The following is a 24,356-nucleotide window of genomic DNA, read 5'->3' as shown; positions in this document are numbered from 1 at the left end:
CTTTAATGTTCCAGGAAATAAACCGGATATTTCTACCACTCACTGACATAGTCCTTTAAATTGTGGCATAACCTGAGCAGAGAATAAAATAAAAGGGGAGGGGGAGAGAGAAAACAGGAAATTGGGGGGGGGGGGGGAGAAACACACACACACACACACACACACACACCCCAGTCCCATTGGGAACATCAAACATGTGTATCTCCTTGGATACAAACCTTCCTGACGTGGGTCAGTCCTATCCTTCCCTTACTTAACCTCCGTTCCCTCTATATTGAACAGTGAACAAATTCCCCATAAAAACCCCTGAGTTAGCTACCATAACCGACATCAACCTGGCAGAATAACACCAATTATCTGAGCACAACCAGCTAATCACAAACGTATGTAAACAGTGAGACTGACATTCAACTTAAAGTGCTATATTTAGAAACAGTGACCAGTCTACGTAAAAATTTGCTTACAGGGAGTCCTTCGTAGAGTAACATGACTAGTTGCCGTACAGTTCAGCTATGCTAACGAGCAGCTAAGTTAGACCACTCAGTAATGTGGCAAGTTAGCAGATGGGCCGACCATAGATACTGTGTTTTATAGCAGTGCATGCTACCCAGTGCATGACATTAAGGATTTTGGGCCATCTAAGCTAATTTACAGATAGCCCTGAGCCCAATAGAGATTGCCCTGAAAAATGCGTGCGGACGAAATGACGCACGAAGGGTTTGGGGGGCCTCCCCCTAGAACATGTAGATGTTTGCAGGTCTTAGATGCTGTCTGGTGCATTCTCTAGACTGAATTATAAGATGAACCACCACAATATTATATTGTACAATTTCAATTGTATTCTTCATTTCACTTGTTTGTTTGTTCTTGTTTGTGTTTGCTCGCTTGCATGCCCTGCATAGCTATAAGAAATACTTAAGGGTCATTCCAGAATTGGAGGACAATTTAGACACCAACATTTTTGAAAAATGAACCTTTTATTTTATAATGTTTTTTTATGTATTTAGGAAAAACAGATAATAAACCATAAAAAAAAGTGATTTGCCCAGCTAGGCATCAAATTAATATTTTCCAATGAAGAATAACCCGTTACTCTAATTATAGTAACAGGATTGAAAGTAACAGGGTTGAAAATCAATGCTAATTTTAGCTTTAACCTCAGGAATTATTGCTAGATGTAGCATGTAATGCTACTTTCAAGGCAAGGACAAACTTGGATATCTAATGCAAGAAAGATGACTTTGAAATTAATATGCTTTATTCTGATAATATCAGTAACAGGGTTGAGTGGGTCAGAGTGCCACACTCTTTTAAGTTGTTGGTCAAGACACTTTCCATCTGATGAAGGCAAATGCCTTCCCAGATGTAAAAGAGTAGAAAACATTACATTCAGTTGTAACTGCCAAAACAAACGTTTTTTACACTATTATGGCCCCTGTTAAAAATGTTATCTACTGTAAGTTAGTCGAACGAATGCCTCCTCATCCGGAAGCTGACCGAGCAGACCCGAGCAGCAGTCGAGAGGAGCCGAGCGCATCCGCGAAGCCCACAAAATGGCGACGTTAGCCGGCAAATCTAAATCTCTTTTGTCAAAATGTCCGGTCAAAATAATTTCCCTTTAGCACAATACCGCTTCAGTTGCGCCACTTATGTGACAGACAAAAGAGTATGTGACAGACAAGAATAGTCAATTCTAATGTCTAACAATTAATGTGGAGAAAGAAGTCTTGTATGGGTTGATTGTGCGTTGATCTGTTGGTAATGCCTCGGGGTTCCGGTGGGCATGTAAACAAATGAATAATGCTGCGCTATACTTTGTGGCCTCACCCAGTTGCATAGCGACACTTATTGTGTAGGTGTCTTTTAATAAGCAGGTAGTCATATCATTAGCTAGAACTAGCTGGATCTGATCGATATGGACATAAACGCGAGTGAAGTCTAATCTGACCGGGAGAGAGAGATCAGCTGCTGCTGACGAGTCGACACGCAGCTCTGCATGATCACATGCAGCGGTGAGCGGACAAAACACACACTTCAGGTTAGAATATCACACGTAGCTATTTTAATTACCTCTCAAACTACCTACACTAGTTATAGATATGTTTAGTTTTACTGTCGGCTCACTCATTACTGGATCCACGAGCTGCATGATACTGGCATAATAGATTGCCCGATCGGGCAACCAGCAGGTGAGGCTTCATTGCCCAAGCTAAATACTAGATGGCCCCGGGCCATCCTTAATGTCGAGCCCTGCTATCTCTGTTTAGCGCCAAGATACTTCTTAGCTTCCTCGACAGATGACAGCCGAACTTTGTCTCCATTCTCCGCCGTAATCATTAGCTTGGCCAGGTACTGGAGAGCAGGCCTGAGTCCGAGTTTATACAGCTGCGCCATCACCTCGCGGTACAGAGCTCGCTGCATCACAACCTCGGGAATATAATCTTCGTAGAAGGCAATCGGTTTCCCCTCGTACCGTAGATCCGCTCTCATTTTCCGGGCTTCACGGATGACTCTTTCCTTGGTCTGGAAGTTGTGAAATCGGATGATGACAGGCCTCGGTCTTTCCCCAGGCTTCGGCTTCGCGGCTAACGACCTGTGAGCCCGGACCAGTTCAGGAGAAGTAGGCAGGATTTGGTCCCCCAGAAGCTGGGGTAGTAGGTCGGAGAAGAAGGCGGTTGGTCACGGGCCCTCAATCGACTCCGGGAGACCAATGATGCGGATATTCTTGCGGCGGCTGCGGGCCTCGAGGTCTGCAGTTTTCGCCCGCAGCTTAGCATTGCTAGCGGCTAGCTCCGCGCATGTAGCTTCCAAAGTCGACAGGCGCCCGTCGACCAAATCCGCATTCGACTCCAAAGAGGTAATACGCTGCCCATGATCAGAGATAGTAGCATGAATCAGATCAATTTTGGACTCGAGTGCGGCGATGACAGTTTTGAATTCCGTTGAGAGGGACACTTTATGGCTCTCCAACAAGCTGGTTAGCGCCTCCATGCTAACGTCGCTAGTAGCGACGTTCTCCGTAGGCATAGAGTCTTTCTTGACTTGTTTTGCGGGCTTTGGTGGCATGTCTCCTTAAGGTATAAAGTTGCTCAGCTGTTATGTATCGACTAGTGTAAGTATGAAGTGAGTAATGAGGTTTCTACCTAATAAAAAAGTTGGAAGCGAGGGAGCGGAGTAAAACACGTCTACTCCTCACTCTTCATTCCGGAAGTCGCCTCTTTTCTCTTTTTTTAAAAACATACACCTTTTTTTTACTTTAATACTGAATATCATCATTAATAATAAATGCATACAAGAAGTCATGTGTTGATGGAATTTGTAGATTTTTCTTTTCTCGCTTTGTCTTTCAAAGTATGTTATACATTTTGTAAGTAGTTTCCATTCATCTGGTGCACGTTGAGAGCCTAATGTGATGTTAAATCAGGGAAAACTTTGTCATCTAACAACAAATTATAACATTAAAAGAAATAAAAAAACAATCGCTGCCGACACACTGAGAGAAGCACAACACTTGTTCTGTTGTTGGCTTCAATAACCAACAGAAAAGCCCTCATTTACTCCATCCTCTGAGGATGTCACAACGACAGGAACAGTCTTACTCATGGAGAGTCAGTCCATGAAAGAACACTTGAAGAACTGAAGCTGGAGTCTGGTTGTTTTGTATTGTTTCTCTTGAAACAATACATTGTAGATGTATCACACTGTAGTATGACAAACTACAGCGCACACTTGTTTGACCATTACAACCAACCGGGAGATGCTTGCTCTCAAACTTTGTATGAATGAGCTTCACCTCTTAGTCGGAAATATGTACAGTGAGTAGGCAAATCCACATAGGGAGATCAAAGTCACACACTCACCGGCACACTTGCTTAGTCACTTGGTAGTTTCTGTCTGAAAAGCACAGTCAAAGACTTCAGAAAAGTTTCCCAGCATGCTTCTCAGACATGGGCTACTGTCTCATTGTTACCCAAAGCACATGTCTTTTGTTATTCTGGGAATAATTTGTTCAGGGACAGCAGTATCTCGGTGCCAGTTCTCCTCCTTCCAAGGTGCCCTTAAGCAAGGCACAGACCTCCAATGACCCCACATCTCCCCATTCATTCATATATTTGGACAGGTCCTGTTGGTGCATGTGTGTGTATTTGGAGAATACTAGAGAAAGGCTTTCCCCAAACACTTGTGTTACACAGTGAGAACCATAAACAAACTCCTACATACCATCCACATCTGATACACAACTCTTTCTCAGTATCTGTTGTAGCTGACTGTTCTCCCGCCCTGGCCTTTCATTTGTGCTTGCTATAATGTGACTGACTTGCAAGCATCCCCTGTTGCTAAAGGCGTTCAGCTACTGGTGCAACTATTGCAAAATGAGCTGTGATTGCTTGTATCATTCTACATAACCTTGATTCTGCAAAAATGTACAGGAAGTTTGACATTAGCTTGATTTATTCCTCTCTTCCATAGTAGAACATGATCTAACCACACATACAGGGGTTCTATGGTAGCTGTCTCTTTCCCTGCCAGTTCCTCTTTGACATCTCTTCTCCTCTCTGTTCTGTTATCCAGGTGGCGGGATGGCGCTCTCCTTTCTTCTCTCCTGCTCTGCCATGTTGCCCTTACTCAGAGTGTCTGCCTATAATACATCTGCCGGTAAGTGTTTGTCTCTGACACAATGTCTCCAGTTGTCTCTACAAAATGATGTTGTGTGGTAGTCTGGTGTGTTTTTGTTCTTTGTTCTTGAGTGTGATATGTTTTGCACCTATGTTGATATGTTAGGTTAACATGACAGAACAAAGGTCTCCTGATCCATTAGTAGCCCTCTTGGTTGTATCTTAATGTAAAAACATATTCATATCTTAGACTGCACTGTAACTTTTATCCATCTATTTTTTCTTTTAATGTTTATTTTATTATGTTTTCTTTTTAATGACTGATTTTAAATGCCATTTTCTTAATGTCTTTCATTTTTTGTAAAGCACTTTGAATTGCCTTGTGTTGAAAAGTGCTATATAAATAAACTTGCCTTGCCTTGCCTTGCCTTGCCTTGCCTTGCCTTGCCTTGCCTTGCCTTGCCTTTGACGAAAGAAATACCCAAGATTGTTTGTGTGCTCATTGTCATTTAAGTTAGTTTAGTGTCTCTACTGTGACATGTCTCCATGCTTTAATGTTCAAAAAGCTCTTCATTGTTCTCATACCGCTTTTAGCTTAGCAGTAGTGACGCCAAGACATGCCACCGTCACATATGAATATCATAAATGTGTTTGCAGCAGAGCTTATTTGTTTGCAATATTCATGTATCCAATAGAGAACTCCTATTGCTTTTTATCGAGAGAGCCATCGTGGTGCTAACGTCCGGATCAGCCTACACAAATAGGTCATCACTGCACCACACTATTGTTGTATTGATTCGGACTAATGAACAGTTATAAAAGCCTAAACAACATCATAAGTAGATGTTTGATGCCCTCGACAAAATACCAATATGACCAAAACGTTTCCTGCATTGGTTTCTTTCTTAATCATGCAGCACCTCTTTTCACCCTCTGTCCAAAACCAGAGCCCAGTCTGCTCTGATTGGTTAGCTGGCCGGCTCTGTTGTGATTGGTCAACCACTTAGAGATGTCCCGCCCCTTAGCCTATACCATGTACATCCACCCCAGCAGCTCTCTCCACTGCATATTCCTTCTCCCATACACCCAGACCCACTGGCAGAGGAGGTGGCACTGGTCTCCTGCTCTCTCCCAAATGGAGCTTTTCCCTCTTCAAGCTACCTAACTTCATTCCTTCCACCTTTGAGTTCCATGCCGTCACAGTAACCCATCCTATACAGTTAACCATTGTTGTTCTCTACCGTCCACCAGGCGCCTTGGGGGACTTCTTGGAGGAATTAGATCATCTCCTCTCACACATCCCTGAAACTGGCCCTCCCGCTGTACTTCTCGGAGACTTCAACCTCCAGATGGGGAAGATAGACGAACTAACATCTCTGTTAACCGCCTTTGCTTTCTCACTGTCTCCGTCCCCACCGACTCATAAAGCTGGCAATGTCCTTGATCTCATATTCTCAAGGAACTGCGCTACTTCTAACCTCTCTGTAAACCCGCTCCACACATCCGATCACTTCTTCATTTCATTCTCTCTATACCTTTCCAAACATAACAAACTAATCTCTTCCCATCCTACACTTGTCCGCCGTAACCTTCGCTCCCTCTCTCCCTCTACCTTTGCCTCGTCGGTGCTCTCAGCCCTCCCTTCCTCTGATTCGTTCCAACTCCTGCCACCAAACTCTGCTGCAGAAACTCTCCTCTCTACTCTCTCATCCACTCTGGACTCTCTCTGTCCTCTCACATCTCGGCAGGCTCGTCAGTCCCCTCCGGCTCCCTGGCTAAATGATGCACTGCGTGCTAATAGAACCGTCCTTAGGGCAGCAGAGCGGAAATGGTGGAAATCCAAACACCGTGACGACCTCCTAACCTATCAAGCTCTCCTCTCCTCTTTCTCTGCTTCGATCTCTCAGGCAAAAAGCACTTTCTTTCAAGATAAGATCCAATCTTCCTATTCCAATCCTAAAAAACTATTTTCCATCTTCTCCACCCTCTTGGACCCTCCAAAAGCTCCTCCCCCCTCCTCACTTCTGTCAAGCGACTTTGTTACCCACTTTGAAAAAAAGGTTGAATGATATTCGCTCTTCTTTTTCTGACTCACCTTTACTCACCGCTGGGTCACCAGACCTTCCTTCCACCAACACACTAACCTCCTTTTCCCCTCTCTCTCCAAGTGAGGTTCTTACCCTCATTACCTCTGCCCGCCCTACCACCTGTCCTCTGGACCCTATCCCTTCAAACCTCCTTCAGACTATCGCTCCTGATATTCTACTCGTTTCTCAACCATTTCATCAACACTTCTCTAACTTCTGGTCACTTTCCAAACAGTCTCAAGGAGGCAAGAGTAAACCCTCTCCTAAAGAAACCCACTCTCAACCCGTCTGATGTTATAAACTACAGGCCTGTCTCTCTCCTCCCGTTCCTGTCTAAAACACTTGAACGCGCTGTCTTTAAACAACTCTCCTGTTATCTCAATCAGAACAACCTTCTGGATCCGCACCAGTCTGGTTTCAAGGCAGGTCACTCCACAGAAACTGCTCTCATTGCTGTCACGGAGGAACTGCACACTGCCAAAACTGCATCCCTCTCCTCTGTCATCATCCTGTTGGACCTGTCTGCTGCATTCGACACGGTGAATCATCAGATCCTCCTTCGCACTCTCCAAAAACTTGGAGTTTCAGGCTCTGCACTTTCCCTCCTCACCTCATACCTGAAAGACCGTACCTACAGGGTGACTTGGCGAGGGTCTGAGTCCGACCCTTGTCAATTAACTACGGGGGTCCCTCAGGGCTCTGTTCTTGGTCCCCTCCTCTTCTCCCTGTACACAAACTCGCTCGGATCAGTCATTAGCCCGCATGGTTTTTCTTACCACTGCTACGCTGACGACACCCAATTAATTCTGTCCTTTCCCCGCTCAGAGACCCAGGTCGTTGCACGCATCTCTGCTTGTCTAGCTGACATCTCTCAGTGGATGTCTGCTCACCACCTCAAGCTCAACCTTGACAAGACTGAGCTGCTCTTCCTCCCGGGAAAAGATTGTCCAACTCTTGACCTGACAATCAACATCGGCACCTCAGTTGTTTCCCCGACTCAGACTGCAAGGAATCTGGGTGTGACCCTAGATAACAACCTGTCCTTCACTGCAAACATCGCTGCTACAACCCGTTGCTGCAGATACACGCTTTACAACATCAGGAAGATACGTCCCCAGCTGACTCAGAAAGCGACTCAGGTTCTGGTCCAGGCTCTCGTCATCTCACGCCTAGACTACTGCAACTCCCTCCTGGCTGGTCTACCTGCATGTGCCATCCGACCTCTGCAGCTCATCCAGAATGCAGCGGCTCGTCTGGTTTTCAACCTTCCTAAATTCTCCCACACCACTCCGCTCCTCCGCTCCCTTCACTGGCTTCCGGTAACTGCTAGAATCCACTTCAAGACACTGGTACTTGCTTACCGTGCTGCGAATGGATCTGGCCCTTCCTACATCCAGGACATGGTTAAACCGTACACCCCAGCGCGTGCACTATTAACTACTATTAATATCACTATTATAACTATTAACGAAGCACTTTTATACTAATAAAGGACTGGCTTATCTAAAGGATGGTTGAACTTCCTCTGGAGGGAACCCAGGGATTTGAGCCTGTGCAGACCATTTACATTCACAATAACCTACAGGAAAGGGAACACTCCATAGCTATAGTGTAGTTATGTCGATGAACATCTGAGGTCCCATGCTCCTCCAACAGTGCAACACAATAAAACAGATAAAGTAGTACAAGTAAATACAATAAAATAGAATAGAATAGAATATATGCAATATGGCACCTAATAAAACTATAAACAGGACGATAGACCATATAGCAGGTCCAGCGGTAACTGCTGTGGTTTATTTTTATGTCAAGCCAAAACACATGAGCCACAAAACTCTGCCAACCATTTCTTTCTCTAAGGACACTCAACAACACATGCAGTACCTCTTGACCTCAACATATTGAGATTCATACATGTGTGCCACGATCATAACAACAAATGCATCAGATTGCTGTTTGTTGATTTCGGCTCAGCATTCAACACAATCTCCCCATCAAAGTACTTTGCAAAGTAGCACACTTTAGACTTACTCAGAAACACGCCATTTATTTTGACCATTTCAGATTGGTGGTCACATTTCCTCCACTCTATTGCTGAAGCCCCCCAGGCAGTGTGCTCAGCCCCTTCCTGTTCATGCTGATCTGTTTTGAAGTTTGCAGATGAAACTACCATCATTGGCTGGATGTCACACAACTGGTCATGATTAAGAAAGAAACCAATGCAGGAAACGTTTTGGTCATATTGGTATTTTGTCGAGGGCATCAAACATCTACTTATGATGTTGTTTAGGCTTTTATAACTGTTCATTAGTCCGAATCAATACAACAATAGTGTGGTGCAGTGATGACCTATTTGTGTAGGCTGATCCGGACGTTAGCACCACGATAAAAAGCAATAGGAGTTCTCCATTGGATACAAGAATATTGCAAACAAATAAGCTCTGCTGCAAACACATTTATGATATTCATATGTGACGGTGGCATGGCTTGGCGTCACTACTGCTAAGCTAAAAGCGGCTAATGTTTGGTGTGATAACGTTTAGTAGCCTCATTTAGTCACCTGTCTTTTTTATGACACATAAGCTTCAAATATTCACTAGAAAGGTGTTTACTGACGTATTGTATGTCCGAGAGTCAGTCATCCAACTACACACACGTTCAAAGAAACGTTGACTCACAAGGACAAGGGAACCAGAGCTGACTCATTCCTGAACTATTATACCTGCTTTCTCACAGTAGTGTGCAGGTAACAGCATTAAGACAATGTTTCGGAGTAGATACTAGATCTGCATGACTTTGTTTGTATTCACTTCAACACCAAGGTCTCTGTCCTTTTTCGTCTTTCTTGTTATCAGTTTCCCTATGAGCATGAAATTGTTGCCAAAGTTCGTACTGGTCCATTTCCCATCTCTAACAGCCTAGCTTGGCAGGCATGCATAGCCCTACATTTAAAAACCAATCTGCAACCAACAGCAGCTGAGGGCACGAATGAATATTTGGTGTAAACTCGCAGTGTTTATTAGGGCTCCTTTATATCCGAGCTCATGCTTTGACACTAATACTCAGAGGCAGATGTCAGATCTCTGTAATACGGACATAAACCTGCTGTCATATTAGTTAACTGTCACTCCCTCTTTTTGCTGAGAGGTGGTGCAGGGCTGCTTGTTATGAAAGTCACGTTTGCTGGTCTTTCCTGGCCTGTCGTGAGCGGTGCGGCGACTATGTAGTAATTAGGGTTTTACACTGTGGGTGCACCTAGGGGGAATGGCAGGCTGCAGATGTATTATCCCCAGGGAAGGAACAGGCTGAGGATAATCAGATGCACAGAAAATACTCGTGTTGCTTCGGTGTATCGCAGCTTTTGAAGTGAACTGGAAGGACATGGGGAATGCCGGCACACAGAGGAGGAGATGCTCCCCCCCTGGACTGATGGATATCATGTGCTTTAATGGATTACTGATGGCCATAGTGTGAGGCAAGGTGGTGGGTTTCACGGGTCATTTCACATCTACATCAAAGCTGGGCTGACATCTTCATCAAAGGGTCTATTCATATTCTGCAGGCTTATTTCCCCTCTCGTTCTTCTCCCACACCAACCTGTTTGTATTAGAGGGAGTGTGAGAATGCTGAGGGGCGTTTCCTCAGTGTGGCCATAGTGCAGGTCTTATCTGCCTATATCCATGTAGTATCTGTCCTCTTCAGGGAGTCTCATTAGATAGAACATGTCATCAGGAAAACAACACCTCATTTGGAACTCTTTTTTATCATTCTTTAATTGATATTTTTTTCCAAACGTTAATGCCAACTATTACAAGGTTTAAGTTCCTCAGTTTGGAGCATTGAATATTAGGAAGAATCCCCATGGGCTGAGGATATGTATTGGTAATCATTTCCATATGTTGATGACATTTTTTGGAGCAAGCTATAGTCTACAGAAAGACGCTTATTTGTATCTCGGGGACTGCAGTAACTGTGAGGCATCCAGTGACCTGCAAGGACCTTGTGAGGCTTGTTTCTTGCTTTATAACAATTGTATTCACACTGAGATGTTTGGTATTCATTTTAAGGAGGCCTTATTCTGCTTTGTGGGTTTTTTCAAGTTTATGTGCATGTAAATCCCCCCCCCCCCCCCATTGGCCTCCTTTCTTTACTTCCACAACGTAGTGACACTTGCACTTGTTGGCTTGCGCTCCAACACATTGTACGTACGTGATTGGCTAAGGGGCGGGACATCTCGAAGTAGTTAAAAATACAAATAAACCTATAAATCCTCTCTTGAAAATGCTTAGAAGAACACAAAGTATGTAAACACATTTTTTATTTAAAGCCCCCGTATTATACTGTTTTTCATTAATATATTATAGGTCTCAGATATAGCCAAACACTTCAGAGACATGTTTTGTATATAATATACGAAACATGTCTCTGGAGTGTTTGTCTGAAACCCCAAACAGATCACTGCAGCATTACCCATAATCCCCTCTGTTTCACCCTGTTTCCAAAGTGCTGATTCTCTGTCTGTTACTTTAGATGAAAATAAGGAGCCCCTCCCCACGCCCCTCTGAGAGACATTTGGTTTCAAAGAACTCAATGGTGCTCTAGGAGGAGATTCAGGTGATAAGGGGGGGGGGGGTGGTTACCTTGGTTGCTGATTGGCTAATGGTTACACAAGACAAAACATCGTTATGACATCATAAAGTGGCCAAAATCTGATCAGCTCATTTTCAGACAGGTTTTTATAGAAATGGATCAAAAACAGAGAAAATCTTTGTTCCTGAAACTTTCAGAGTCTCTTTCCACAGAGGGGACACATGTTGATGTAGAAGAGACATGAAGAAGAGGGGACACATGTTGATGTAGAAGAGACATGAAGAAGAGGGGACACATGTTGATGTAGAAGAGACATGAAGAAGAGGGGACACATGTTGATGTAGAAGAGACATGAAGAAGAGGGGACACATGTTGATGTAGAAGAGACATGAAGAAGAGGGGACACATGTTGATGTAGAAGAGACATGAAGAAGAGGGACACGTGTTGATGTAGAAGAGACATGAAGAAGAGGGGACACATGTTGATGTAGAAGAGACATGAAGAAGAGGGGACACATGTTGATGTAGAAGAGGGGACACATGTTGATGTAGAAGAGACATGAAGAAGAGGGGACACATGTTGATATAAAAGAGACATGAAGAAGAGGGGACACATGTTGATGTAGAAGAGACATGGAGAAGAGGGGACACATGTTGATGTAGAAGAGACATGGAGAAGAGGGGACACATGTTGATGTAGAAGAGACATGAAGAAGAGGGGACACATGTTGATGTAGAAGAGACATGAAGAAGAGGGGACACATGTTGATGTAGAAGAGACATGAAGAAGAGGGGACACATGTTGATGTAGAAGAGACATGAAGAAGAGGGGACACATGTTGATGTAGAAGGAGACATGAAGAAGAGGGGACACATGTTGATGTAGAAGAGTACATGAAGAAGAGGGGACACATGTTGATGAAGAAGAGACATGGAGAAGAGGGGGACACATGTTGATGTAGAGAGGACATGAAGAAGAGGGGACACATGTTGATGTAGAAGAGACATGAAGAAGAGGGGACACATGTTGATGTAGAAGAGACATGAAGAAGAAGGGGGACCACATGTTGATGTAGAAGAGACATGAAGAAGAGGGGACACATGTTGATGTAGAAGAGGACATGAAGAAGAGGGGACACATGTTGATGTAGAAGAGACATGAAGAAGAGGGGACACATGTTGATTGTAAGAAGAGACATGAAGAAGAGGGGACCACATGTTGATGTAGAAGAGACATGAAGAAGAGGGGACACATGTTGATGTAGAAGAGACATGAAGAAGAGGGGACACATGTTGATGTAGAAGAGACATGAAGAAGAGGAGACACATGTTGATGTAGAAGAGACATGAAGAAGAGGGGACACATGTTGATGTAGAAGAGACATGAAGAAGAGGGGGACACATGTTGATGTAGAGGAGACATGAAGAAGAGGGGACACATGTTGATGTAGAAGAGACATGAAGAAGAGGGGACACATGTTGATGTAGAAGAGACATGAAGAAGAGGGGACACATGTTGATGTAGGAGAGACATGAAGAAGAGGGGACAACATGTTGATGTAGGAGAGACATGAAGAAGAGGGGACACATGGTGATGTAGAAGAGACATGAGGAAGAGGGGACACATGTTGATGTAGAAGAGACATGAGGAAGAGGGGACACGTGTTGATGTAGAAGAGATATGAAGAAGAGGGGACACATGTTGATGTAGAAGATAAATGAAGAAGAGGGGACACATGTTGATGTAGAAGAGACATGAAGAAGAGGGGACACATGTTGATGTAGAAGAGACATGAAGAAGAGGGGACACATGTTGATGTAGAAGAGACATGAAGAAGAGGGGACACATGTTGATGTAGAAGAGGGGGACACATGTTGATGTAGAAGAGACATGAAGAAGAGGGGACACATGTTGATATAAAAGAGACATGAAGAAGAGGGGACACATGTTGATGTAGAAGAGACATGGAGAAGAGGGGACACATGTTGATGTAGAAGAGACATGGAGAAGAGGGGACACATGTTGATGTAGAAGAGACATGAAGAAGAGGGGACACATGTTGATGTAGAAGAGACATGAAGAAGAGGGGACACATGTTGATGTAGAAGAGACATGAAGAAGAGGGGACACATGTTGATGTAGAAGAGACATGAAGAAGAGGGGACACATGTTGATGTAGAGGAGACATGAAGAAGAGGGGGCACATGTTGATGTAGAAGAGGCATGTAGAAGAGGGGGGACACATGTTGATGAAGAAGGAGACATGGAGAAGAGGGGGACACCATGTTGATGTAGAAGAGAGACATGAAGAAGAGGGGACACATGTTGATGTAGAAGAGACATGAAGAAGAGGGGACATATGTTGATGTAGAAGAGACATGAAGAAGAGGGGACACATGTTGATGAAGAAGAGACATGAAGAAGAGGGGACACATGTTGATGGAGAAGAGACATGAAGAAGAGGGGACACATGTTGATGTAGAAGAGACATGAAGAAGAGGGGACACATGTTGATATAGAAGAGACATGGAGAAGAGGGGACACATGTTGATGTGGAAGAGACATGAAGAAGAGGGGACACATGTTGATATAGAAGAGACATGGAGAAGAGGGGACACATGTTGATGTGGAAGAGACATGAAGAAGAGGGGACACATGTTGATGTAGAAGAGACATGAAGAAGAGGGGACACGTGTTGATGTAGAAGAGACATGAAGAAGAGGGGACACATGTTGATGTAGAAGAGACATGAAGAAGAGGGGACACATGTTGATGTGGAAGAGACATGAAGAAGAGGGGACACATGTTGATGTAGAAGATAAATGAAGAAGAGGGGACACATGTGATGGAGAAGAGACATGAAGAAGAGGGGACACATGTTGATGTAGAAGAGACATGAAGAAGAGGGGACACATGTTGATGTAGAAGAGACATGAAGGAAGAGGAGACACATGTTGATGTAGAAGAAGACATGAAGAAGAGGAGACACATGTTGATGTAGAAGAGACATGAAGAAGAGGGGACACATGGTGATGTAGAAGAGACATGAAGAAGAGGAGACACATGTTGATGTAGAAGAGACATGAAGAAGAGGAGACACATGTTGATGTAGAAGAGACATGAAGAAGAGGGGACACATGGTGATGTAGAAGAGACATGAAGAAGAGGGGACACATGTTGATGTAGAAGAGACATGAAGAAGAGGGGACACATGTTGATGTAGAAGATAAATTGAAGAAGAGGGGGACACCATGTTGATGTAGAAGAGACATGAAGAAGATGGGGACCATGTTGATGAGAAGAGGCGATGAAGAAGAGGGGACACCATGTTGATGTAGAAAAGAGACATGAAGAAGAGGGGACACATGTTGATGTAGAAGAGACATGAAGAAGAGGGGACACATGTTGATATAGCAGAGACATGAAAGAAGAGGGGACATATGGTGTGATGTAGAAGAGACCTGGAGAATGAGGGGGGACACATGTTGATGTAGACAGGCATGACATGAAGAAGAGGGGACACATGTTGATTGTAGAAGAGACATGAAGAAGAGGGGACCACATGTTGATTGTAGAAGGAGACATTGAAGCGAATGAGGGGGAACACAATGTTGATGTAGAAGGAGACCATGAAGAAGAGGGGACACATGCTTGATGTAGAAGAGACATGACGAAGACGAGGGGGAGGACACATGTTGATGTAGACAGAGACATGAAGAAGAGGTGGACACATGTTGATTGTAGAAGCGACATGAAGCAAGAGGGGCACACATTGTTGCATTGTAGAAGAGGGGACACATGTTGCTGTAGAAGAGACATGAAGAAGAGGGACACATGTTGATATAAAAGAGCACTGAAGAAGAGGGGACACATGGTTGATGTAGAAGAGACATGGAGAAGAGGGGACACATGTTGAGTAGAAGAGACATGGAGAAGAGGGGACACATGTTGATGTAGAAGAGACATGAAGAAGAGGGGACACATTGTTGTATGTAGAAGAGACATGAAGAAGAGGGGACACATGTTGATGTAGAAGAGAAACATGAAGAAGAGGGGACACATGTGATGTAGAAGAGACATGAAGAAGAGGGGACACATGTTGATGTAGAGGAGACATGAAGAAGAGGGGACACATGTTGATGTAGAAGAGACATGAAGAAGAGGGGACACTGTTGATGAAGAAGAGACATGGAGAAGAGGGGACACATGTTGATGTAGAAGAGAACATGAAGAAGAGGGGGCCACATGTTGATGTAGAAGAAGACATGAAGAAGAGGGGACACATGTTGATGTAGAAGGAGACATGAAGAAGAGGGGGACACATGTTGATGTTAGAAGAGACATGAAGAAGAGGAGACACATGTTGATTGTAGAAGAGACATGAAGAAGAGGGGACACATGTTGATGTAGAAGAGACATGAAGAAGAGGGGACACATGTTGATGTAGAGGAGACATGAAGAAGAGGGGACACATGTTGATGTAGAAGAGACATGAAGAAGAGGGGACACATGTTGATGTAGAAGAGACATGAAGAAGAGGGGACACATGTTGATTGTAGGAGAGACATGAAGAAGAGGGGACACATGTTTGATGTAGGAGAGACATGAAGAAGAGGGGACACATGGTGATGTAGAAGAGACATGAGGAAGAGGGGGACACATGTTGATGTAGAAGAGACATGAGGAAGAGGGGACACGTTGTTTGAGAAGAAGAGATATGAAGAAGAGGGGACACATGTTGATGTAGAAGATAAATGAAGAAGAGGGGACACATGTTGATGTAGAAGAGACATGAAGAAGAGGGGACACATGTTGATGTAGAAGAGACATGAAGAAGAGGGGACACATGTTGATGTAGAAGAGGGGACACATGTTGATGTAGAAGAGACATGAAGAAGAGGGGACACATGTTGATATAAAAGAGACATGAAGAAGAGGGGACACATGTTGATGTAGAAGAGACATGGAGAAGAGGGGACACATGTGATGTAGAAGAGACATGGAGAAGAGGGGACACATGTTGATGTAGAAGAGACATGAAGAAGAGGGGACACATGTTGATGTAGAAGAGACATGAAGAAGAGGGGACACATGTTGATGTAGAAGAGACATGAAGAAGAGGGGACACATGTTGATGTAGAAGAGACATGAAGAAGAGGGGGACACATGTTGATGTAGAGGAGACATGAAGAAGAGGGGACACATGTTGATGTAGAAGAGACATGAAGAAGAGGGGACACATGTTGATGAGAAGAGACATGGAGAAGAGGGGACACATGTTGATGTAGAAGAGACATGAAGAAAGAGGGGACACATGTTGATGTAGAAGAGACATGAAGAAGAGGGGACACATGTTGATGTAGAAGAGACATGAAGAAGAGGGGACACATGTTGATGAAGAAGAGACATGAAGAAGAGGGGACACATGTTGATGGAGAAAGAGACATGAAGAAGAGGGGACACATGTGTGATGTAGAAGAGACATGAAGAAGAGGGGGACACATGTTGATATAGAAGAGACATGGAGAGAAGAGGGGACACATGTTGATGTGGAAGAGAATGAAGAAGGAGGGGACACATGTTGATATAGAAGAGACATGGAGAAGAGGGGACACATGTTGATGTGGAAGAGACATGAAGAAGAGGGGACACATGTTGATGTAAGAAGAGAAGAGACATGAAGAAGAGGGGACACGTGTTGATGTAGAAGAGACATGAAGAAGAGGGGACCACATGTTGATGTAGAAGAGACATGAAGAAGAGGGGACACATGTTGATGTGGAAGAGAGACATGAAGAAGAGGGGACACATGTGATGTAGAAGATAAATGAAGAAGAGGGGGACACATGTTGATGGAGAGAAGAGACATGAAGAAGAGGGGACACATGTTGATGTAGAAGAGACATGAAGAAGAGGGGACACATGTTGATGTAGAAGAGACATGAAGAAGAGGAGACACATGTTGATGTAGAAGAGACATGAAGAAGAGGAGACACATGTTGATGTAGAAGAGACATGAAGAAGAGGGGACACATGGTTGATGTAGAAGAGACATGAAGAAGAGGAGACACATGTTGATGTAGAAGAGACATGAAGAAGAGGAGACACATGTTGATGTAGAAGAGACATGAAGAAGAGGGGACACATGGTGATGTAGAAGAGACATGAAGAAGAGGGGACACATGTTGATGTAGAAGAGACATGAAGAAGAGGGGACACATGTTGATGTAGAAGATAAATGAAGAAGAGGGGACACATGTTGATGTAGAAGAGACATGAAGAAGAGGGGACACATGTTGATGTAGAAGAGGCATGAAGAAGAGGGGACACATGTTGATGTAGAAGAGACATGAAGAAGAGGGGACACATGTTGATGTAGAAGAGACATGAAGAAGAGGGGACACATGTTGATATAGCAGAGACATGAAGAAGAGGGGACATATGGTGATGTAAAAGAGACATGAAGAAGAGGGGACACATGTTGATATAGAAGAGACATGAAGAAGAGGGGACACATGTTGATGTAGAAGAGACATGAAGAAGAGGGGACACATGTTGATGTAGAAGAGACGTGAAGGAGAGGGGACACATGTTGATGTAGAAGAGACATGAAGAAGAGGGGACACATGTTGATGTAGAAGAGACGTGAAGAAGAGGGGACACATGTTGATGTAGAAGAGACGTGAAGAAGAGGGGACACATGTTGATGTAGAAGAGACATGAAGAAGAGGGGACACATGTTGATGTAGAAGAGGCATGAAGAAGAGGGGACACATGTTGATGTAGAAGAGACATGAAGAAGAGGGGACACATGTTGATGTAGAAGAGACATGAAGAAGAGGAGACACATGTTGATGTAGAAGAGACATGAAGAAGAGGGGACACATGTTGATGTAGAAGAGACATGAAGAAGAGGGGACACATGTTGATGTAGAGGAGACATGAAGAAGAGGGGACACATGTTGATGTAGAAGAGACATGAAGAAGAGGGGACACATGTTGATGTAGGAGAGACATGAAGAAGAGGGGACACATGTTGATGTAGGAGAGACATGAAGAAGAGGGGACACATGGTGATGTAGAAGAGACATGAGGAAGAGGGGACACATGTTGATGTAGAAGAGACATGAGGAAGAGGGGACACGTGTTGATGTAGAAGAGATATGAAGAAGAGGGGACACATGTTGATGTAGAAGAGACATGAAGAAGAGGGGACACATGGTGATGTAGAAGAGACATGAGGAAGAGGGGACACATGTTGATGTAGAAGAGACATGAAGAAGAGGGGACACATGTTGATGTAGAAGATACATGAAGAAGAGGGGACACATGGTGATGTAGAAGAGACATGAGGAAGAGGGGACACATGTTGATGTAGAAGAGACATGAGGAAGAGGGGACACGTGTTGATGTAGAAGAGACATGAAGAAGAGGGGACACATGTTGATGTAGAAGAGACATGAAGAAGAGGGGACACATGTTGATGTAGAAGAGACATGAGGAAGAGGGGACACATGGTGATGTAGAAGAGACATGAGGAAGAGGGGACACATGGTGATGTAGAAGAGACATGAAGAAGAGGGGACACATGTTGATGTAGAAGAGACATGAAGAAGAGGGGACACATGGTGATGTAGAAGAGACATGAAGAAGAGGGGACACATGGTGATGTAGAAGAGACATGAAGAAGAGGGGACACATGGTGATGTAGAAGAGACATGAAGAAGAGGAGACACATGTTGATGTAGAAGAGACATGAAGAAGAGGGGACACATGGTGATGTAGAAGAGACATGAAGAAGAGGGGACACATGTTGATGTAGAAGAGACATGAAGAAGAGGGGACACATGTTGATGTAGAAGAGACATGAAGAAGAGGGGACACATGTTGATGTAGAAGAGACGTGAAGAAGAGGGGACCGTTAAGATTGATTACATTTCTGTCCCTTTGTTACTTTCCTAATCTCTGGATTCTAACCCTTTTGGTACATCAGTCTCAGACAGTGGGGACATGCTAATCTCTGCTCGCTAGTCAGGCCACAGCAGTCTGCAGTCTCCACATTGAAAAGATCATCTGCTCATGTGGAGGCTGTCTGCTGGGGGATGTGAGTATGTGAGCCCTCAGCTGGAAGCAGGCTGCTGGCTCCATCTAGTGGTTGGCTCATATACACTCAGACACCTTTGTATTTAACAAAAGGCTTTCCTCAATATTTTAGAAGGTACTTTCTGAAATCTTTTTTCTTTTAATCTCTATGTTTTTTTTGTAGGCTGTCATTTACATGTTCGTTCATCCTGTCACAGGAATGATTTTGACCAATGTAAGGGTCAGCAGTTAGGGGTTTCTCTCTGCTTTATTGTTTCATCATCAATTCAGTCTTAAATTCTAGACCATCTTCCAGCACAAGTCTTCAAAGCTTTTATGAATGGGCACAGTGAAAGGCTGCTGTCTTAGAGAAGAATGTGTTTCCAATCCCAATAAAGTATTTTCTCAAAGCATTCATGATGTGACATTCAATTGTTCACATGGGAAGTGAGAGAAAGTCCCTCTGGAGGGAACACAGGGATGTTAGCCTTTGCCTACATGCACACACCTAGAGAACACACTACAGGAGAGGAAACAAACACTGTGTGTGTGTTCGTAATGAAGGAACATCTCATTCAGTGCAACACAGGGTTAATGTTATTTAGAGCCAATGAGTCTTAAAGCATAGAAACATGTGAGGCTGTCAGGATCCAGTGTGGTGGCAGAGACAGAGAGGAGGGGGGGCTGGGTCTCTCTCTGCTCCACCTGATGGTGTGCCTCTCTTTCAGGCTGTGCTATCATCCGTCCTCCCAAAGATGGAGGGATACGCTACAGAGGGCTGACACAAGAGCAGGTAGGACTGGCTGCTGGCACACTCTTATTATCGCTGCACAGAGACAAATGTAAAGTAACAAGTTTGTAATGCATATTGGAGTGGTGAGACTAATGACATTTGTTTGTAGTCCAACCTGAAAGTTAGCATCACACGGGCTCCAGTAACAAAAAGCAATCAGATCTGTATATTGGATAGAGCCAAAGAGCTATTCAATATCGCAGAAAATAAGCTCTTTGGCAAATACACATTTAAGTACATGTTTTGTTCAGCAGGATATTCTCCACATATTAAACTACTTTTTTGCGTAAATGCAATTACCAGAAGAAAGCTAACATTAGGCTATAAAGGAACTATGGTCACATGACTTACTGTAGCGTCACCACCACTAAGCTAAAGTTGACGATGATGTAGTCTCATTTAGACTCCAGCTTCAGACATTCACCAGAAGAGGATTTACTGACTGTCAGGGACCAGGAAGTGAGGCAACAGGACACAGTGGGGTTTTTGTATTTACCCAAAAATAAAACATTATAAATCAAGAGTCTTTACTAACTAGGCCTATAAATAAGGTCAACAGGAAATAACTTGAATAAATATAACAGCAAAGCGACCTGCCACCATGACAGAGCAATGCACCTACACAGTGGCTCGGCCAAGCCAGGTAGAAATCAAGGGGTAATTAAGATGAACAGAATACAAAAGGACATGGACCAAACCAACATCCCTGTTTTGACATGGAGCACATGTGTTGTCCCAATTTGTCTTTTGCTGAACCAGGAAGTAACCTCCCCCAACGACCACATTAACTCAAATAAAAGGAGTTAGCACTTCACACAAATAATTGTGTTAACTGTGCTAAAATGTGTGGAAATACACTAAATCATGTCATTTCAATCAAGTGTGCAGTGTTGACTCTTGGAGTGGTTTACTGCCACTGAAATGAAGTCAAACTAATGGAAGTGAGGGTGCAGTGATATGACCTCAGTGATTACCCTGTGTGGCTGTTGCCATCACACTGACGTATTTTATGTCGTAGACAAAACGTAAAAAATCTCTTGAGCTCGTGTGAACCACAGACCTTATTTCAGGTATCTAACCACACACACATTCAAGAACCATTGACTTCAAGACGCTGGAACAGGAAGTTGTATATTGCCGACTCACATCCAGGTTTTAGAACTCATTCCTGCACCAGAGGTTAATATAATGCCCCAAATCAACTCTATATCAAACATCTACTACTACGCTTAGTTTGGTTTTAAAATAATGACATTCTTGAATGTTCTTCTTCTTCTTCCTCTGGTTTGTGATGTGTCAGTCAAAGTGATCCATACTTAAGATCACCAATCAGCAGAGAAAGGATAACATATTTGTTTCAGTCTTTCCGTTGTAAACTAAGTTTGGTCAGTATAACCTTACATTTTCCTCAACGAGAACTTTATCTACAACACGCCATGTCATAATCACCATATGCTGATGGACTTAGACTCATGGATAATATACCTTTAATGGAATTTATCAAGACAACAATTGAAAATGGCGGAAGTGTTCAACCAAACAGGAGCTGATCAGAAGACAAGGAAATATGTTACTAAAATATGGCCAAATGAACATTTCAAACGAGTAAATAAGTATTAAGGCCTGCATGTTGTGTTGCTGTATTACTGACTGAAGTGTTTGATGTATTGAGACTTAGTTGAATACTTTCTAATTGGATGGTGGGATGTAAACAGCCCTCATCCTAACGATACAACAAAGTATTACAACTCGATCATTGCTTGTGCAAACAATATAACCAGTCTATGTTGTGGTGTACTAATTCTGATTCTGTGTGTGTGTGTGTGTGTGTGTGTGTGTGTGTGTGTGTGGTGTGTGTGTGTGTGTGTGTGTGTGTGTGTGTGTGTGTGTGTGTGTGTGTGTGTGTGTGTGTGTGTGTGTGTAGATCCGCAGTGTGCAGGTGCTCCCTGTAGACTATGAGATAGAGTACATCTGCAGGGGCAACAGGGTGATTGTGGGACCAAAGGTCAGGAAGTGTTTGCCCAACGGCACCTGGACCGACCTGAGCCAGCGCAGCAGATGCTGTGAGTTCACCTCAGCTGTCATCACACACACTCCAACTCAACACTCTACACACACTCATCTCCAACTAAACTGTACACACACACACACACACACACACACACACACACACACACACACACACACACACACACACACAACACACACACACACACACACCACACACACACACACACACACACACACACACACACACACACACACACACACACACACACACACACACACACACACACACACACACACACACACACACACAACACACACTCCATCACTGACTCTCTGATGGACATTAGTATTTATATAACTACAGTAAGAACATGATAAGGTCTCCTGGGCCTGTCAGTGTGCTGTACGGCTGTACGGTGTTCTCGTTATAATAAAACACTGTAAATGACTGAGATTCCTTTGTTGCCCTGACATCGTGAATGAAAGTTGTCTGAAGGATATGTTTTCAAAGCTACATATAATAGATGAAATAGTATTCAATTATAACAGAGGAGTTACATTTCAGTGCTCAGTGTAATAAGTGTTATTATTTCCTAATATTCAAATCCTGTTATTTATTTTGACCAAATATTCAGCTTAAAGCCATATTTTTTGACATTGGAGCATTTCAAAAAATACATTTCAACTGCAAACAAAAAGCTGTTCTACTCGTCGCACACATCTAACAGAGTGGTCTCGCAACAATCCAACCAAAATGACAAGTTATTGTTATTGTTATAAAATAATAGGAAAGCATGATAATATATATAGAGAGGGAATTATGACCTGTTAAAATCCCTCACTGAAATGTTTTCAAACATTAAAATACATTTATTTAGTTTCTTTCTTTTATATGGAGAATCGTTGAATTTCCCTGGATTGGTGTTGACTTTGTTTCTGGTATCTTGACCTCCTTAGTCTACTTATTTACTGTATCATTAGTATTTCTGTATCATTATCATATTAAATAAAATGTAGGAAAAATTGGATTACAATATAATACATTTGTTACTTCAGTACTTAAACTAAATAAGATACGTTTGACCTCGCACAGATCATACCATATGTTGTAACCTTTTCAATGATTCATAAAAGACCCTTTCATTGTGACTTTCATGAAATAAAGGTGTGGAAACAAAACTTTGAAATGGGGCAATGAAAAGAAGTGGAAGGGAGGGGGCTGGGAAATAGTGTGTGTGTGTGTGTGTGTGTGTGTGTGTGTGTGTGTGTGTGTGTGTGTGTGTGTGTGTGTGTGTGTGTGTGTGTGTGTGTGTGTGTGTGTGTGTGTGTGTGTGTGTGTGTGTGTGTGTGTGTGTGTGTGTGTGTGTGTGTGTGTGTGTGTGTGTGTGTGTGTGTGTGTGTGTGTCATTCACACCCATCTACCTTCATCCTGTGACAGGGGAAATCGACGGTCTCTTTGTTGAGCAGGTAAGACGTTAGTCAGTCTGTCGGCATGCAGCCTGAACACAGAGAAACAAAGACCCTACACTGACTGGCCTTAAGATGTCACTGTCGGTCTGTTAAAGAAATGAAGGCCCAATTCCAAACCAACTCCTACACCCTCCCCCTGCACGCTTCACTCAGTTTGTGTCGAGGGTCCGCTACATTGAGTGCTGATCCAAACAACAAGTGGGGAGTGGGAGTTATCGAGGCCATTCTGATACCACCAGGCAGTGTTGGAAGAAGTACTCATCTTTTACTTCAGTAAAAGTACAAATACTATGGTCGTAAAATACTTCACTAAAAGTAAAAGCCCTGATTACAAAATGTGACTCAAATTATAAAAATATTAGCATCAAAATGTACTTCAAGTATCAAAAGTAAAAGTACTCTAAATGCAGAATGGATCTTTTCAGTATTTTATTATTATGGTTATTATATTATATTTATTATAAACATGTGTTTTAGTGTTGCAGTTTGTCAATGTGGAACAAACTGTAGATTAGCATGATACCATATCAGCATATCATGTGTTTATTATACGGAGGCGTTCAAAGTTCAGTATTTGTTTATGAGTTATCATTTTTTTTTGCATGTTTTGAGAGCAGCCAGGCTGGGGGTGCACAGAAGGACCAGGAGCCCTGCCCTTTTGTTTTAAACAGGGCAGATGTGTGCAAATCCTTTAAAAGGGTTAACCC

General features: G+C 43.3%; 1 protein-coding gene across 1 annotated transcript in view; it reads left to right on the top strand.

The window, feature by feature from the left end:
- LOC117539121 (gamma-aminobutyric acid type B receptor subunit 1-like) overlaps positions 1-24,356 on the top strand; it is a gene marked incomplete at its 3' end in the record, with an annotated part of 152,705 nt that overhangs the window by 62,052 nt on the left and 66,297 nt on the right. The window contains exons 2-4 of the mRNA XM_034205149.1: positions 4,573-4,656; positions 20,105-20,169; positions 22,094-22,232. Of these exons, the coding sequence (XP_034061040.1) occupies positions 4,581-4,656; positions 20,105-20,169; positions 22,094-22,232 (280 nt within the window). The remainder of the gene's footprint in view (positions 1-4,572; positions 4,657-20,104; positions 20,170-22,093; positions 22,233-24,356) is intronic.

The sequence above is a fragment of the Gymnodraco acuticeps genome, unplaced genomic scaffold (assembly GCF_902827175.1).
Source record: "Gymnodraco acuticeps unplaced genomic scaffold, fGymAcu1.1, whole genome shotgun sequence".
Lineage (NCBI taxonomy): Eukaryota > Metazoa > Chordata > Actinopteri > Perciformes > Bathydraconidae > Gymnodraco > Gymnodraco acuticeps.
The sequence above is the reverse complement of the archived record's forward strand: the minus strand, read 5'-3'. Positions and strand labels throughout refer to the sequence as shown.